This window comes from Diceros bicornis, chromosome 12 (genome assembly GCF_020826845.1).
Source record: "Diceros bicornis minor isolate mBicDic1 chromosome 12, mDicBic1.mat.cur, whole genome shotgun sequence".
Classification (NCBI taxonomy): domain Eukaryota; kingdom Metazoa; phylum Chordata; class Mammalia; order Perissodactyla; family Rhinocerotidae; genus Diceros; species Diceros bicornis.
Window position 1 is genome coordinate 51,104,129 of NC_080751.1, and position 17,945 is coordinate 51,122,073.

The 17,945-nt window shown below is 36.2% G+C and overlaps 1 protein-coding gene across 4 annotated transcripts in view; it reads right to left on the reverse strand.

The window, feature by feature from the left end:
• Positions 1-17,945, reverse strand: part of SPAST (spastin) — a 65,872-nt gene that overhangs the window by 25,645 nt on the left and 22,282 nt on the right. For all 4 annotated transcript variants that reach the window (XM_058551489.1, XM_058551488.1, XM_058551487.1 and 1 more), the window contains exons 4-7: positions 14,336-14,431; positions 8,836-9,023; positions 8,076-8,209; positions 7,696-7,789 (exon numbers count right to left, since the gene is read on the reverse strand). In XM_058551489.1, coding sequence (XP_058407472.1) covers positions 7,696-7,789; positions 8,076-8,209; positions 8,836-9,023; positions 14,336-14,431 — 512 coding nt within the window. The remainder of the gene's footprint in view (positions 1-7,695; positions 7,790-8,075; positions 8,210-8,835; positions 9,024-14,335; positions 14,432-17,945) is intronic.

Here is a 17,945-nt window from a genome sequence, read left to right on the forward strand (position 1 = left end):
TTCTCCAGTGAATTTTACCAAACATTCAAAGAAGATTTAATACCCATCCTCCTCAAACTATTCCAAAAAATAGAGGAAGATGGAACACTTCCTGAATCATTTTATGAGGCCAACATCACCCTGATACCGAAACCAGACAAAGACAATACAAAGAAAGAAAATTACAGGCCAATATCGCTGATGAACATTGATGCAAAAATCCTCAACAAAATATTGGCAAACCGAATACAACAATATATTAAAAAGATCATACACCATGATCAAGTGGGATTTATACCAGAGACGCAGGGATGGTTCAACATCCGCAAATCAATCAACGTGATACATCACATCAACAAAACAAAGAATAAAAACCACATGATCGTCTCAATAGACGCAGAGAAGGCATTTGACAAGATACAACATCCATTTATGATAAAAACTCTCAATAAAATGGGAATAGAAGGAAAGTACCTCAACATAATAAAGGCCATATATGACAAACCCACAGCTAACATCATACTCAACGGGGAAAGACTGAAAGCCATTCCTCTGAGAACAGGAACGAGGCAGGGCTGCCCACTCTCACCACTCCTGTTCAACATAGTACTGGAGGTTTTGGCCAGAGCAATTAGGCAAGAAAAAGGAATAAAAGGAATCCAAACAGGTAACGAAGAAGTGAAACTCTCACTATTTGCAGATGACATGATTGTATATATAGAAAACCCTAAAGAATCTGTTGGAAAACTGTTAGAAACAATCAACAACTACAGCAAAGTTGCAGGGTACAAAATCAATCTACAAAAATCAGTTGCATTTCTATATGCTAATAATGAACTAACAGAAAGAGAGCTCAAAAAGATAATACCATTTACAATTGCATCAAAAAGAATAAAATACCTAGGAATAAATCTTACCAAGGAGGTGAAGGACCTATACAATGAGAACTACAAGACATTATTGAGGGAAATCTATGATGACATAAAGAAATGGAAAGATATCCCATGCACGTGGATTGGAAGAATAAACATAGTTACAATGTCTATATTACCTAAAGCAATCTACAGATTCAATGCAATCCCAATCAGAATCCCAATGACATTCTTCACAGAAATAGAAAAAAGAATACTAAAATTTAAATGGGGCAACAAAAGACCCCGAATAGCTAAAGAAATCCTAAAGAAAAAGAACAAAGCAGGAGGCATCACAATTCCTGACTTCAAAACATACTACAAAGCAATAGTAATCAAAACAGCATGGTACTGGTACAAAAACAGACACACAGATCAATGGAACAGAATTGAAAGCCCAGAAATAAAACCACACATATATGGACAGCTAATTTTCGACAAAGGTGCTAAGGACATGCAATGGAGAAAGGAAAGTCTCTTCAATAAATGGTGTTGGGAAAACTGGACATCCACATGCAAAAGAATGAAAGTGGACCATGTGCTATCGCCATTCACAAAAATTAACTCAAAATGGATCAAAGACCTGAAGGTGAGACCTGAAACTATAAAACTCATAGAAGAAAATATAGGCAACACACTATTTGACATTGGGTTTAAAGGAATCTTTTCGGATGACATGCCTACCCAGACTAGGGAAACTAAAGAAAAAATAAACAAGTGGGACTTTATCAGACTAAAGAGCTTTTATAAGACAAATGAAATCAGAATCAAGATGAACAAACAACCAACCAGCTGGGAGAGAATATTTGCAAAACATACATCTGACAAGGGGTTGATCTCCATAATATATAAAGAACTCACACAATTGAACAACAAAAAAACAAACAACCCGATCAAAAAATGGGCAGAGGAAATGAACAGACACTTCTCCAAGGAAGATATACAGATGGCCAATAGGCACATGAAAAGATGCTCAACATCACTAATCATCAGGGAAATGCAAATCAAAACAACACTAAGATACCACCTCACGCCCGTTAGAATGGCTATAATCACCAAGACAAAAAACAACAAATGTTGGAGAGGATGTGGAGAAACAGGAACCCTCATACACAGCTGGTGGGAATGCAAATTGGTGCAGCCTCTATGGAAAACGGTATGGAGATTCCTCAAAGAATTAAAAATAGAGATGCCCTATGATCCAGCCATCCCACTACTGGGAATCTATCCAACGCACCTGAAATCAACAATCCAAAGAGGCTTATGCACCCCTATGTTCATTGCAGCATTATTCACCATAGCCAAGAAGTGGAAGCAACCTAAGTGTCCCTCGACTGACGATTGGATTAAGAAAATGTGGTATATATATACAATGGAATACTACTCAGCCATAAAAAAAGACAAAATCGTCCCATTTGCAACAACATGGATGGGCCTGGAGCGTATTATGTTAAGTGAAATAAGCCAGAAAGAGAAAGACAAACACTGTATGATCTCACTCATATGTGGAATATAAACCAACACATGGACAGAGAAAACTGGACTGTGGTTACCCGGGAAGGGGGGGTGGGGGGTGGGCACAAGGGGTGAAGGGAGTCATATATGGGGTGATGGACAAACAAAAATGTACAACCCAAAATTTCACAATGTTAGAAACCATTAAAATATCAATAAAAATCAAAAAAAAAAAATGTACAACCCAAAATTTCACAATGTTAGAAACCATTAAAATATCAATAAAAATCAAAAAAAAAAAAATGCTTATCACAATAAGGTTAGTTAACGCATCCTTCACCTCACATAATTACCACTTTGTTGTTGTTATGGTGAGAACATTAAAGCTCTACTCTCATAGCAACTTCCAAGTATACAATACAATATTGTTAACTATAGTCACCATGCTGTACATTAGATCTCCAGAACTCATTCAACTTAAAACTGAAAGTTTGTACCCTTTGACCAACATCTTATTTCCCCTACCCCTCAGTCCTTGGCAATCACCATTCTACTTTCTGTTTCTATGAGTTCAATGTTTTTAGATTCCACATGTAAATGAGATCATACAGTATTTGTCTTTCACTGTCTGACCTATTTCACTTAGCTTAATACCCTCAACGTCCATCCATGTCGTCACAAATGGCAGGATTTCCTTCTTTTTTACAACTAAATAATATTCCATTATATTTAGCTATTCATTTTCTTTATCTATTCATCTATCAATGGACATGAAAGGTGCCTGCATGTCTTGGCTGCTTATTATGAATAATGCTGCATGATTACTGCAGCTTTACAGTAAGTCTTGAAGTCAGGTAGTGTCAGCTCTCCTACTTTGTTCTTCTCCTGCCTTGGCTCATCTGGGTTTTTTGCCTCTCCATATAAACTTTAGAATCACTTTGCCAATATCCACAAGATAACTTACTGGAGTCTTGACTGAGATTGTGTTAAAACTATATATCAACTTCAGAAGAACTGACATCTTGATAATATTGAGTCTTCCTACCCATTTATATGAAGTATCTCTCCATTTACTGAGATCTTTGATTTCTTTCATCAGAGTTTTATGGTTTTCCTTATGTAGATGTCATATATTTTGTTAGATTTATACCTAAGTATTTAATTTTTTTTGGTGTTAATGTAAATGATATTGTGTTTTTTATTTCAAATTCCAATTGTTCATTGCTGGTATTTAAGAAAGCAATGAACTTTTATGTATTAACTTTGTATCCTGCAACTCTGCTACAATCACTTATTAGTTCTAGGAGATTTTCTGTTAAATCTTTGGGATTTTTCTACATTGACAACCATGTCACCTGCAAACAAAGATACTCAACTATTTTTGACCTATTAAAACAGTAATTTCAGGGCTGGCCCTGTGGCATAGTGGTTAAGTGCGTGTGCTCCGCTGCTGGCGGCCCGGGTTTGGGATCCTGGGCACGCACCGATGCACCGCTCGTCAGGCCATGCTGTGGTGGCGTCCCACATAAAGTGGAGGAAGATCAGCACAGATGTTAGCTCAGGGCCAGTCTTCCTCAGCAAAGAGAGGGAGATTGGCACGGATGTTAGCTCAAGGCTGATCTTGCTCACACACACACAAAAAAAACAAACAGTAATTTCATTGGCTTGATCTAATAGAAAACTAAGTCATCTTCTCCCACCCAGTTTCTACAACACCAACAGTCAAGGGTCAAGACTATATTACTATATTCTCCAAACAAGTGACTAGAAAATCCTTTTCTAAAGAATCATTAAATTCAACTCCAAAAACAAAGACCTAGAGCTACAGATATTTGGAGAAACCAAATAAATAAATACCAGGCTTACTGCTTGATCATTCTGTGATCAAGAAGCTCCTACTAGTCAACAAGCTCTACTTACCTGTATAGTGTTGCCAATCAACATTTTTATTGTTCGTCTCTAGTGTGAATGAAAAACCATGACAACCAGATACTTGTGAGAAGCTTCCAATATGAAAAAGTTCAAAGAAAAAAGAAAAAAAAAAAGAAGAATAAACAAAGAATGCGGTAAACAAAACTTCACAAAAGCTATAATTCTCAGAAACATAAAAGAAGATACTGCATCTGTGAAACAAGAATAGGGAGCTATAAAAAAGGATCAATCAGAGGATAAGGAAGAGTTTAGATATATTATCTGAAATTTTGGGGAAATAGTTGGAAAATTTAATTTGATGAAATCTCCCAGCAAGTACAACAAAGGACAAAGAAATGAAGACTAAAGAGGAAAGAAAAAAACCCAGAAGACCAATTCGGCAGGGTTTAAGAACTATCTTAAAAAACTTTCAGAAAGATGAAACAAAGACAGTAAAGGGAAATAATTAAAGAATTCTAGAACCTTTTTCAGAACTGAAGGACGAATATCTAGAAAGGCGCCCACTAAGAAAAAAAATGAGAAAAAGAAAATGCAACAAGCAAATAGTAAAATATCAGAACAGCACAGAAAAAGAGAAGATCCCAAATGCTTTGAGAAATAACAATGAGAAGTCCATTGCTATTCTGATTCCTGATCCTTTGTATCTAATTCAAAGCAACACTAGACGCTAGAATACAATGGACAGTGCGCTTTTAAAATGATAAGGGAAAATAATTTCCAACCTAAATGACATTCAATGAAATTATCAACAAGGGAAGATGGTAAAATACATATATTTTCAGATATGTGAAATCTCAAAAAATTGCCTCACATGACCCCTTTTCAGGAACTTATTGGAGGATGTACGCCATCAAAATGAGAAAATAAACCATGAAAGTAGAAAATATGGAATCCAGAAACACTCAACAGATCCAACATAATAAAAAGACAAAGGAAAGTCCCACAAAGATGGTGAAGAGAGCTTATAAAATAGCTTCGAAATAAGCATAGAGAACAACTGGTCTTGAATGGAACAGAAGAAGGTGGTTCCAGGAAAAGTGGTTCCAAGAAAAAAAAAAAAAGAGCTAAACAGATTTTTGGATTGGTTTCACCATGGGGAAAATTGGATTGGAACGGCGTAGGAAAAATTATCATTTAGTAAGTTGAAAACTAAGCAAATAAAAAAATATAACACACTTATTTACTCTAGGGGGGAAAAAAGATATACAAGAAAAAAATAACATAATACTCTACTTGACTTTGTACTGAATAATATTTATAAGCACTGAATATTGATTTAACTTATAGCTGTGATATAACTACTGGGAGGAGAGGGGTAGGGAATGTGTGATATAATGGAGCTAAAGGTTCATCATTAATAGACTATAAATGAAAAAAAATAAAGAATTACTTAAAAATAAATAAGTTCTAAAGTGACAGGTGGAAAACTGTGTTCTCTAAAGGTATGGGTAAAGCAGAAGCTGAATGACTTTTCTAGCACAGTCTATTTCCTTAGTACTACCTTCACAATTTTAGATATTTTTCTACCCTAAAAAGCAAGGCACTTAATAAATACTAAAACCCACATTTAATTATTACGTGGCACCTATAGCATTGAGGAAGCAGTTCTTTTTTTTTTTGGTGAGGAAGATCAGCCCTGAGTTAACATCCATGCTAATCCTCCTCTCTTTGCTGAGGAAGACCGGCTCTGAGCTAACATCTATTGCCAATCCTCCTCCTTTTTTTCCCCAAAGCCCAGTAGATAGTTGTATGTCACAGTTGCACATCCTTCTACCTGCTGTATGTGGGACGTGGCTTCAGCATGGCCGGAGAAGTGGTGCGTCGGTGCGCGCCGAGGATCCGAACCCCGGGCCACCAGTAGCGAAGCGTGCGCACTTAACCGCTAAGCCACGGGGCCGGCCCAGAGGAAGCAGTTCTAATCTTAGGAATCTTATTTTTATTTCATTTCCGAGGTCCACTACTTACCTACAATCTTGAGCAAGTAATTTTAGCTCTTGGGACTAGTTTCTTTACCAATGGACTAGATGCCTGCTAAGATCCTTTTTAGGTCTACAATTACATGAATCCTTTCAACAAGCATTTTTTTGTCAATATTCAATCCACTGCATTTACCACTCTTATATAAATCCAGCAAAAAGTTAGCCCACTATATAAGCTACAATATGTCTCCTGAAGTGTGGCCTCAGGTGGTACAAGAGAGAGATTTGGTTCACATAAGGACAAATGCTTTCTATTTTAATAATTCCCTGGTTATTTTATTGTGTATTAGCAAAATTTCAATTACTATATCAAACCAGTGATTTCATGTACATAGCTACTTAGAATGAGTAAGAAGTAAAATAAAGGGGCCGGCCCCGTGGCGTAGCAGTTAAGTGCGCGTGCTCCGCTGTTGGCAGCCTGGGGTTCGGATGCCGGGCGGGCACCGACGCACCGCTTGTCAGGCTATGCTGTGGCGGCGTCCCACATAAAGTGGAAGAAGATGGGCATGGATGTTAGCTCAGGGCCAGTCTTCCTCAGCAAAAGGAGGAGGAGTGGCGTAGATGTTAGCTCAGGGCTGATCTTCCTCACAAAAAAAGAAGTAAAATAAAGAAAGCAGACCTAAAAGATATTCAGTAAGTTTCACTACCATTGGTACTCACAAATGAAAAACACCACGAAGGTAGTATGAGAATGACTGAGACCATGGAAAAACAGAGCCACGCAACCTTTACGCATTCATTCAAAAGCGTATTCATCAGAATGTGCCATAGAACATCTATTTTCACTAGATATTGTAAATGGGTCCATAAGACTTGAAGGTTCAAGAAGAGAAATAAGTGATCCAGAAGTGGATCCTCAGATTTATTTTTTGCAACATTATCGAACAGCATCAAATATGCAATCTGTGAATTGTGAAAATCCAAAATGTGCTAAGTATGGAAAATCAAGTACTTATTATCAATTGCAAGATTACCTAACTTCCTTAGTGAGTCTAAAAATATGGGATGGAAAGTTAGGCCCCTACCTATCATTTACTGGCTCTCTACTTACTTTGATGACTTAATATCCTTGAAAATAATTCTTTTAGAAATTGTTCTACAAACTTAAACTTGAATAATTTTATCGTAATTTCCCTTTTCTCCAGTATGATTTATGTCTCTTAATTTTAAATCCTTCTTACTTTGATATAAAAATTATTTCCTGTTACCTATTTTTCCTCTAAATGTTAGAAATGGATTGGGAATTAGTAACACTCACAGTTATTCTCCTCTCCTATAATAAGTAGTCAACACCAGTTGCTAATGTCTTTTCTTTTTAAAAACATTAAATCTACTGTTATATGAATTAATCATTCTAGCATAGCTCAAACATTTCTTTACTGCTACTATGGATTCAGTAATAGATGACATTACAGGAAAATGATAATATAAGTCCTTACCTCAGGCCTCAAAGAAGGAAGAATAACAATTTCTTGTAACGCTTGTTTTGCCAACTCTTGACCAGCTATATCATCAAATTTAACAGCCGTTCCACTAAGAGAGAGAATTTCAGTTAGCTCCACGATAGAAATATGCTTCAGTTATTATAATATGAATTCTAAGCTCTATGAAACATAGCCATTTTTATGTTAACTGTGAAACTATTGTTAAATCAGTGAAGCAATTGTTTTTTACAAATTTACAGTAATTGAAAACCAATATAAAAATTAAACATGTAAATTAAACAAGGTATTTATTTTCTCTTATTCATGATATATTTTATAAATTAAATTAAAAAATAAAAACTGTAAAACAAAACACTTTAGATGGCAAAACTTACTTGTCCACAATTTCGTTCATTATAAGGTTAGCAAGGTTGCTGTCTACATTCCTAAAATTCTTCATGTCTTTCTTTTTACGAGCAGCAGTTGTAGGGGTAGACGGTTTATTTGTTCTATTTGCTTTTGGAGTACTCTTAAAGGACACAAAATTTTAATGTGAAAACACAATCTAACATTTACACTTTTCACAAGCAAATTAATCTTAAAGTTCACAGAATTAAAGGTTTAAAAATCAGAAAAAGAATATAAAAATCCAAAAATTGTATATTCATTCCAAGGTAACATGGTATTCATTACAGAACTACATTTGGCATGAAGTAGGTTTATACAGGATTTTATCCAAAGAGATTTAGCTACTATAAAATAAAAAGGCTCTATGACAATGCAGTAATATAATTTTGATCCTTGTTAGAATTATAAGGAGACTCTAGGTATGTTTAATGTTATAAAATATTTACATAGATTTAAATAAAAGATCAAATTTAAAATTAACTACATAGCATTATATGAAACAGACTGGATAAGCAAACTTACTATGAAAAGCCTAAATAGGTCCAAAAGGAGTTAAAATAAGATTTGCTTTTTAATAGCAAGTTGCCCTTGTAGATTTATAAAAAGAAAAATCATATGCAACTTGGTGGAAACTTATCAATTCCCTAAGGCATTATAAAGTACTTGTAATAAACTTAAGCAAGAATAACATGTTCAAAATTTTCTATTTGCAAAGGCATAGCAGTTAAAGTTACTGTCTCTAAATACCTTATGAGTGGCAGTTCCAGGACCAGGTCCCTGTCTCACTCCAGATACCATGGATAAACCACTGCAACTAGGTGCTCTGTGGTGGCCTGAAAGACCTGTGGATCCAGTTTTCATAACTGTTTTTGAACGGGGCAGTGAATTACTAGTGTGTGTTAAGGGATCTTTTCTTTTTGGAACAGCTCCACTTTCTATCAAGGAAAAAGTAAAACCATTGTGGTTAGAAAACTGTGGCTAAAACATCATAAAAAGTAATATTACAGACCAGTACAAATGTGCAAAACCAAGCTAATTTTTTTTTTTTACTTCAGCAATATTTCAAAATAAGATTTCCATCAGAATATATATTAGGGTGTCCACAAAGGTTGTCACTGGGTGGACGAGATTGTGGTTAAGTTTTTCTTTTTCCTGACGTACATTCTAATTTCCTTATAAAGAATATGTATTTGTAATAAGAAGAAACAACTTTATTTGTGGGGACAAGAGAAGGATATAAAAAGGATATGGAGCAAATAAAGCTGCCCAATATTGAAGAAACAAAATGCAGTAAAAGCATCAGGGATAGGTTGTACAGAGGAAAAAACGGCGCAGCACTACCTTGGTCCCAAACTTTTAAGACTATAAAATATGAAAGCTCACACTCCGTGCCCACCAAAAGAGTTTTTTAGTCAATTTAAATTTCAAGGGTATAAAGAAGTGCTGTATATACGTCAACAGACATATATACAACACCTTCAACTAAGTCTGAAAGGTTACTTGACCTACCTACCTACAGTGCTCTTTTACACAGATTACAGGCTTTTAAATGTTCAAAGCTCACTGCTTCTAAATAATATTTTTATATACTACTTAACAAACACAGTTTATTAATAACAATGTTTACTGTGAAGGCAAATGTTAAATCAGTCAGCAAATTAGAGTAGCCAAGAGAAAAGACAAAAGCCTTATTCTTGCTATTGGCATCAAATCCTTAATATGGTTTAAGGAAACAAAGCACTCTAAATTGGTATAAGAAATCAGCTTATTTATTTAGAGAACCAAATAGTTTACCTCAGGTAAATTGTTGCAAAATCAGAAAGAGTAAATAAAATTGAAGTAAAGAGAAAAACCAACATTCAGGATACCTTAAAATAAAATTCTGAACATGGAGAGTCAATTTTTAATTGACAGCGTGGGACAAAAATCAGGACCTCTAAAACAAGTGGAAGACTACATAGCATTGAGAAAGAGACAGTTTTGACCATGTAACCACTCAACCAACTTTGAGGTATTCACTTAGATTACGATAATCAAATTTATGATAATCATGAAGATTATTGCAGACTCACTCTAGACTATCTCGGATTGTTGTTCTAGGGCATAAATGAATAGGTCTTCCAGAATTATTTCAGTCACTTTTAGGAGCTGAAACTATCCCTATCTCCCCAAGGGTCTTAGAGTTGAAGAACCATTTAATTAAACAAACAAGTATATCAAATGTCCAATATGCACCGTATACTAGAAGATGAAAAACAATAACAAAAAAGGAAATATGGTCCTTTTCCTCAAGAACAGATTCAATGTATAGAAGACAAATAGAGGGCCGGCCTGGCGGCTTGGCGGTTAAGTGCGTGCGCTCTGATACTGGTGGCCCGGGTTCGGATCCCGGGCGTGCACCGACACACGACTTGTCTGGCTATGCTGAGGCGGCGTTCCACATACAGCAACTAGAAGGATGTGCAACTATGACACACAACTATCTACTGGGGCTTTGGGGAGAACAAAGGGAAAAAAAAAGAAGAAAAATAGAGAACAGATATATGATAATTAGTAAAGGTATATCCAAATGATAAGAAACCTCAGAACAGAGTAAGGTGATCAAGGTTTTTTTCTTTTTCTTTTTTTTTGGTGAGGAAGGTTAGCCCTGAGCTAACATCTTGTGCCTATCTCCCTCTACTTTATATGTGGGACGCCTGCAACAGCATGGCTTGATGAGCAGTGCATAGGTCCGTGCCTGGGATCCGAACCTGTGAAGCCCGGGCCGCTGAAGCAGAGCAAGCAAACTTAATCACTATGCCATCGGGCTGGCCTGATCAAGGGTTTTCTCCAGTAGATAAACGGAAAGTTCCAAATCATATGTTCAAGGAACTAATGGATAGTGACCCTAAGGGAAGAAGCAGGAAAGCAATCCAATGTGACAATAAGCAAAGCAAAGATGTGAAGGCAAGCAAGATCTCTCTGGGGTGATGATAAATATCACTTATTTCAGAGGAAAAAAAGGAGACTGGAGAAGAATTTCTTCAGACAGAAAATATACAGTCCTGAGACTATAAATGGATAGAAATTTCCACAAGGAACTATGAGAATGACAGCAGACTTTTCATACAAAATAACAAAGGTCAGTAGGCAATGGTGTACGTTCAAAATGATGAAGGAAAAAGTGTTAACCCATATCAATTCTTCATCCAGGTAACTTGTCACATAAGAATGAGGATATTTTCAGTCATTAGAGAAGCTAAAGAGAGTTTACTATCTACAAACCCTCATTAAAAGAACTACGAGGGCCGGCCCCGTGGCTTAGCGGTTAAGTGCATGCGCTCCGCTGCTGGCAGCCTGGGTTCGGATCCCGGGCGCGCACCACTTCTCCAGCTATGCTGGGGCCGCGTCCCACATACAGCAACTGGAAGGATGTGCAGCTATGACATACAACTATCTACTGGGGCTTTGGGGGGAAAAAATAAATAAATAAAATCTAAAAAAAAAAAAAAAAAGAACTACGAAAGGAGGTCTTTTAGTTAAAAGGCAAATTAAACACAGAAAGGAGTAAAAAGGGGCCGGCCCCATGGCGTAGTGGTTAAGTGCACACACTCCGCTGCTGGCGGCCCGGGTTCGGATCCTGGGCGCACACCAACGCACTGCTTGTCAGGCCATGCAGTGGCAGCATCCCATATAAGGGGGAGGAAGACGGGCACAGATGTTAGCCCAGGGCCAGTCTTCCTCAGCAAAAACAAGGAGGATTAGCGTGGATGTTAGCTCAGGGCTGATATTCCTCACAAAAAAAAAAAAAAAAAAAAGTAAAAAACTCTAATACAAAGTTGGAGAATGAGAAAAATCTGATAATCTATGCAGAGGAAAAACTGAAAAAAGGAAATATAATTAGAATATACTATTTGGGTAAACAATATTTACTAAGTCATAATAATATGTTAAATATGACTTTTCAATATAACTAAAAATAGTGATACACACACATATATATAGGGAGTAATGCTGGCATAAGAGAATTAAGCCTTCTTCCACCCAAATAAGTTAATATTTACCAAAAACTGATAAATCAGAAATCATAATATAAGAACAATATTTGAAAATATAGTAGGAAGCATGAGAAAAAATAGCAAAAAGTTAAACATAGGGGTGAAGGTAAGTAGCAACGAAGGAAGAGGTGGGAAGGGAGCCAGTCCGGTGGCGCAAGTGGTTAAGTGTGCGCGCTCCGCTGCGGCGGCCCAGGGTTCACCGGTTTGGATCCCGGGGCACACCAACACACTGCTTGGCGAGCCATGCTGTGGTGGCATCCCACATAAAGTGGAAGAAGATGGGCACAGATGTTAGCCCAGGGCCAGTCTTCCTCAGCAAAAAAAAGAGGAGGATTGGCAGATGTTAGCACAGGGCTGATCTCCTCACAAAAAAAAAAAAAAAAAAAGGAAGAGGTAGGAAGGGGAATATTATTTTTCTCTTTATAAACTTTTCAGCATTTATTTTTTAATCAACCTTCTTGAGTTATAATCTACAAATAATAAATTGCATCCATTTAAAGTGTACAATTTGATGAGTCTATAAAGATAAATATAACTGTGAAATATCCACTAAAATCAAGACACAAAATGTTTCCATCATAGCCTAAAGTCTCCTTGTATCCATTTGCACTCCATCCCTCTTATTGCCCCTGGCCCTAGGCAATCACTAATCTGCTTTCTGACGATACAGGAGTCATCTGATTTAGTAATTTCTATTGATCTAAGTTCAAGGTCACTGAATCTTTCATTTAACATCTTCAATCTGCTGTTGAGGTGATCTAGTAAATTTTTTATTTCTGCAACTGTACTTATCAACTTTAGAATTTCTATTATTTTTATTGTGCAGTTTATATTACCTGTGAAGATTGCAGGTTTGTTAACTGATGCCATATTTTCTTTTAATTCTTTGAACATATTTATAATAGCTGCTTTAATAATTTTATTTACTTATTTTTCCCCCAAAGCCCCAGTAGATAGTTGTATGTCATAGCTGCACATCCTTCTAGGTGCTGTATTTGGGACTCGGCCTCAGCATGGCTGGAGAAGCGGTGCGTCGGTGCGCGCCTGGGATCCAAACCCGGGCTGCCAGCAGCAGAGCACACGCACTTAACCACTAAGCCACGGGGCCGGCCTATAATAGCCGCTTTAAAGTTTTTGCTAAATTCAACATCTGGGCCCACTCTAGAGTCAGTTTCTAGTGACTGATTTTTCTTCTTGAGTAAGCATCACACTTTCCTATTTCTTTGCATGTCTAGTAATTTTGAGCTGAAAATTGTACATTGTAGATAATACACTGTAGACTTTGGTATCACTATTTCCTAAGAGTGATGAAGTAACTCTCTAAGTGAAACATCACAGGATGTTCCAGAAGTGGGTGACACTAATAAACTGGACCTGAGTGAGCCACCTCATTCATTAGGGCTCAACAGGTATCAAACACCAGTGCCATAGAAATGAGCTGTGAAATCAATATGTCCTCCTAACCAGAAAACAGAATTAATAGAGCAGACAGATTACTAGGGATCTGAAATAAGATAGTTTGATTTTTTTTTTTTTAATGGGTCCCAGGAAGAGAAGGTGAAAAAGTCACCAATAAAACCAACTGATGTCAGAGATCCTAGCAGATGAAGATTCCTCCCACCCAAACAAAACAAAACAAAACAGCATTTAATCTTCTGTAGGAGTTGATACCCAAAAGTTCACGGAAAACAAATATAACCCACAGTAAGTAACAGTATTCTAATGTTTCTCCTCACTATGTCAACTCAGCTTCGAAGTTTTTCTAACAGGTACTATGATAAAGCATTCATGTATAATATACATGAAAACTGATGTGCAATGAAAATTGATATATAAGAAAAATTAAAATCTATCCTAAAAAACTACTTCACAAAAATTTGTTACAGCTATCCATGAGAAAAACACAAAAGCTAAAAACACAAAAGAAACAAAAGGATATTTTAATAATTTAGGAAAATGAACCTTCATATTATATAATCTCAAAAACTGGAGGCTGCAAAGTACACAAAGCATGTTGAGAATGGTTATATCTTGTTACACTTTTCTACACCATGAATGATGATAGGGATACTGTATTTTCAACATAGCCCTGTGGAAACAAAAACCAATCAAATCTAGCATTATAAAATTAAACCAATATTAGCAGGTTAAGGAGGACTCTACTTTCACGCAAGCTTTATTACTTTACGTGTTAGTTAACCTAAACCCACCTGACTGGAGATGTCCATTGCGGCATGTCAAGTTAGTACTGTCGTTATAGACGTCCGTTTGTGACTTGGAAAATTGCAAAACTGGTTGCAGCTTCTCTATGCAACAGAGGGGGGGTAAAAAGAACAAAATAAACAAAAAGAAAAAACTATGTAATGAACACATAAAATGTGAAAATGAAAAATGATTCAAGGTGTTACACGTTGTTATATGATGGGTTTTTGCATTTATATAGAAGTCTCTTAGTGTAATTAGTAAAAACTCAGACATTAAAATAGCAACCAAAATTAACAAGGGAATGGCTATGTTCAAAATATGCCTTATTCAGGTTTGGTAACCTGGAGGCAGTTCCATCTCACTACTATCACCAGGAAATATTTACTAAATATCTAATATGTCCAGATCACTGCATAGGGAGAGTAGCATGGAGATAAAAAGATGACTATGGTCTCTACCATCCAGATACTTATTAAATATAGTTGTCAACTTACAACACAAATATACATATATTTTTCAAAAAGATTGTATAGTACAAGAGAAAGAGAACATTAAAAAGGCTTTACAGAGGAAATGGGCTGTGAATTGGCTAGGATTTGAAAAGATAAAAAGAAAGGACATTTCAGGAAAGGAGAACAGCACTTAAAATGACACAGAAGGAAACTATAAGGAGTGTCTAGGAAATGACATATTCAGCAACATATGTCAGGCAAAAAATAAAGGCAATAAAGCAGAATGGAATAAACATGCTGCAGAATTGTGACTATAGTACTCTACCATTTATTTAAACACACAACACGTGCACATTTGTATGCACGAAGATTATCCCTAAAAAGGACCCAAAGAAACTGGTAATAGTAGCTGCCTTTGGGGAGGGGAAATGAGTGGCTGGGGCATAGTATGGGATGGATGCTTTTCATACTTAAACTTTTAAAATTTTGTGGCATATGTCTATATTACCTATTTTAAAAATTAACCAATTAAAGATCTAAAAGGATTATTTTAACCCTACCTCCACTTCAAATAACAACAACAAATCCTTCCAAGATCTGGGTCTCTACATCTACCTGAAGGTAGCAGTCTGAGCTTCCTTGCCAGCCTCCGTCATGTCTGCACTCTCTTTCACCATTCAAGTCAATGCATATTGCTAGCTGACAAACACTGTGCTCCACCACTTACTCACTAGTATGAACTTGCTGTAGCCTCAGTTTTTTGAGGGTATCAAGGATTAAATAAAATAATATACATAAAGTACCTACTCTGTGCTTCATTTGTAATAGGGGCTCAATTTTTACCACATTTATTTTGTTAAAATACTCCAAGTTGCCACAACTGATTCTTTTCTTCTGCACTAGGAAGTCAATGAATACAGGCAAAAATGCAGCACATATATACTAACCCTCTTAAACTTTCATTTCTAAGGTCAGACAAGCAGGCACCATGGTTGGTTTATGGTAGAACCACACATGCCTTTGGGACAGGTTAAATAGCAGCTATCCTTTCTGCAGAAAGCACAAAGTACTACACAGCTTTTGTATCCTAGAACTGGCTGACATAATATACCTTGGAGCTTTTTTGTTGTTGTTAGTTAACAGGTAGGTCATCTGATTTTTCTCAATGATAATACTCCTCAAATCACCATACTGAGAAAGGAACCATTTGTGTTGGTAAAAGACATAAATTAGAAAAAAACACTGATTTGTAAATGTCTCCTTTACCAATTAATACTCTCTTCAATGAAATGCAACAAAAAGTTCAATTAAACATTCATTATATAGTAAAACTAAACAGAAATTAAATCCTTTCTTTCAATAACTAGGAACAAAAAGCCATAGAACTTGTTTTTAGGTGTGTAGGGTTTAGATCCATATAGATAGAAACTTACATATATACACAATTGCAGCACACTGCTAATGTGAACCTGCTCCAATTCATTTTTGTTAGGAAAGTAAACTTAATTTATTGCTTCCTTTTAGAAGGACTAAAGGTTGTGTAGATTAATCAATGATTTAAAAGTCACCTTGCTTCTTGATCCCCTCACGTGCAATGCCCAATCATCTGAGTGATCTACTAAAAAGGAAAATCTTACCACATAACTCTTCTGCTTAAAACCCTTTAGCAGCTTCCCACTGCCCACAGATTACCACTTAAGCTCTGTTCTATGACCAACAAGGCCCTCCATGATGTACCTACATTTCTTATGCCTGAACAATCTTATGCCACACATCTACCAGCACCCTTCCTCCTCATCATGCTGTTTCTTGCCCTTGAGCCTTTGTTCATGTTACTTCTTCCTGAAAGGTGTCTGAGCCCAAACATTCTTTAATAACTCCTACTTATCTTTTTTAAGGCTTCTTAAGGTTTTGCATCAGCTCTTACTTCTCTCTGGACCATTCTTCTCCCAGATACCTGCATGGCTAACTCACGTCAACTTTTCAAAGAGGCATACCCTGGCCATCCAAATTAAAACTAAAAACCCAAACAACCTCCTGTCCACTCCTAATCCCCCTTTACTGTGTTCTCATTTTTCTTTTTTCCATATATTTATCACCTTCTAACATGCTGTATAATTTATTTTTTTTATGTTTATTGCTTACTTTCAGTCTTTCCCCTGCTGGAATATAAATTCTATGAAGGAGGGATTCTTTCTGTAACCTGAAGTGCCTAGAACAGTACCTAGCACATGGTAATCACCAATAAACATTTGCTGAGTTAATAAATACATTCAGTTTATATCCCTTGGCACCGTACCTGGTACAGAGTGAGGACTTAACAAAAGGGTGTTGAATGAAGCTAGATTAAAAAAAAAAAAAGTTTAACCTCCAGGTATACCAAGATGCCGACACCAAAATGATCTATCTATAGCAGGTTTTACAGTTAAGCTTTGCTCTAAGGCTCATTATCACTAAATTGAAGATATACAACATAAATGAACTCTTCCCATCTTTATCAGAGAGTCTGCAACCTCTCAAACAAGTCTGTATGGAGAACTCTCCATCTTAATTAGATAACTATTGGGCATCCCTCCTCTGAAAACTTCCATTTCTCAACCAGCACATAATACAGAAATATGCTCTACTACGCATTTGTGCACAGCTCTTTTTCACTGTCTTCGGTAATACATATTGCCAGACTTTCTGAATTCCTAGAAAACAGGAATATGTTGATGTCCCCTATCCCACTCCCTCCTTTTTAAAGTCACATCTTCCATGAATGGGCAAACAGTACTTTTGAGGATGACAGCAGACAACAACATCCAAAATATTCTTTTAATGCCTAGTTTCATGTTATATTATATACCCTCTTTTTGTCCCCTCCTCTAATAACACAAGAAATACAAAGTCCCATTTAAAGACAAGTCTATAATTGATGAGATGCTTCCAATGTTTTATCATTTCACAACTTCAAATAAAAGATAAAAACCAATTCTTAATTATTTAATTTGAAACATGTTACAAAATGTCCCATAATCAAACAATCTGAATCATATATATGATGTTCTTTGTACATATACTGAAAGGCATTATAGCTAAAACACTGAAAGTACCAATTAGAACAATTAGATAATGATTTTACTATAATAACCTTTGATATAATATTTAATTATATTTGATA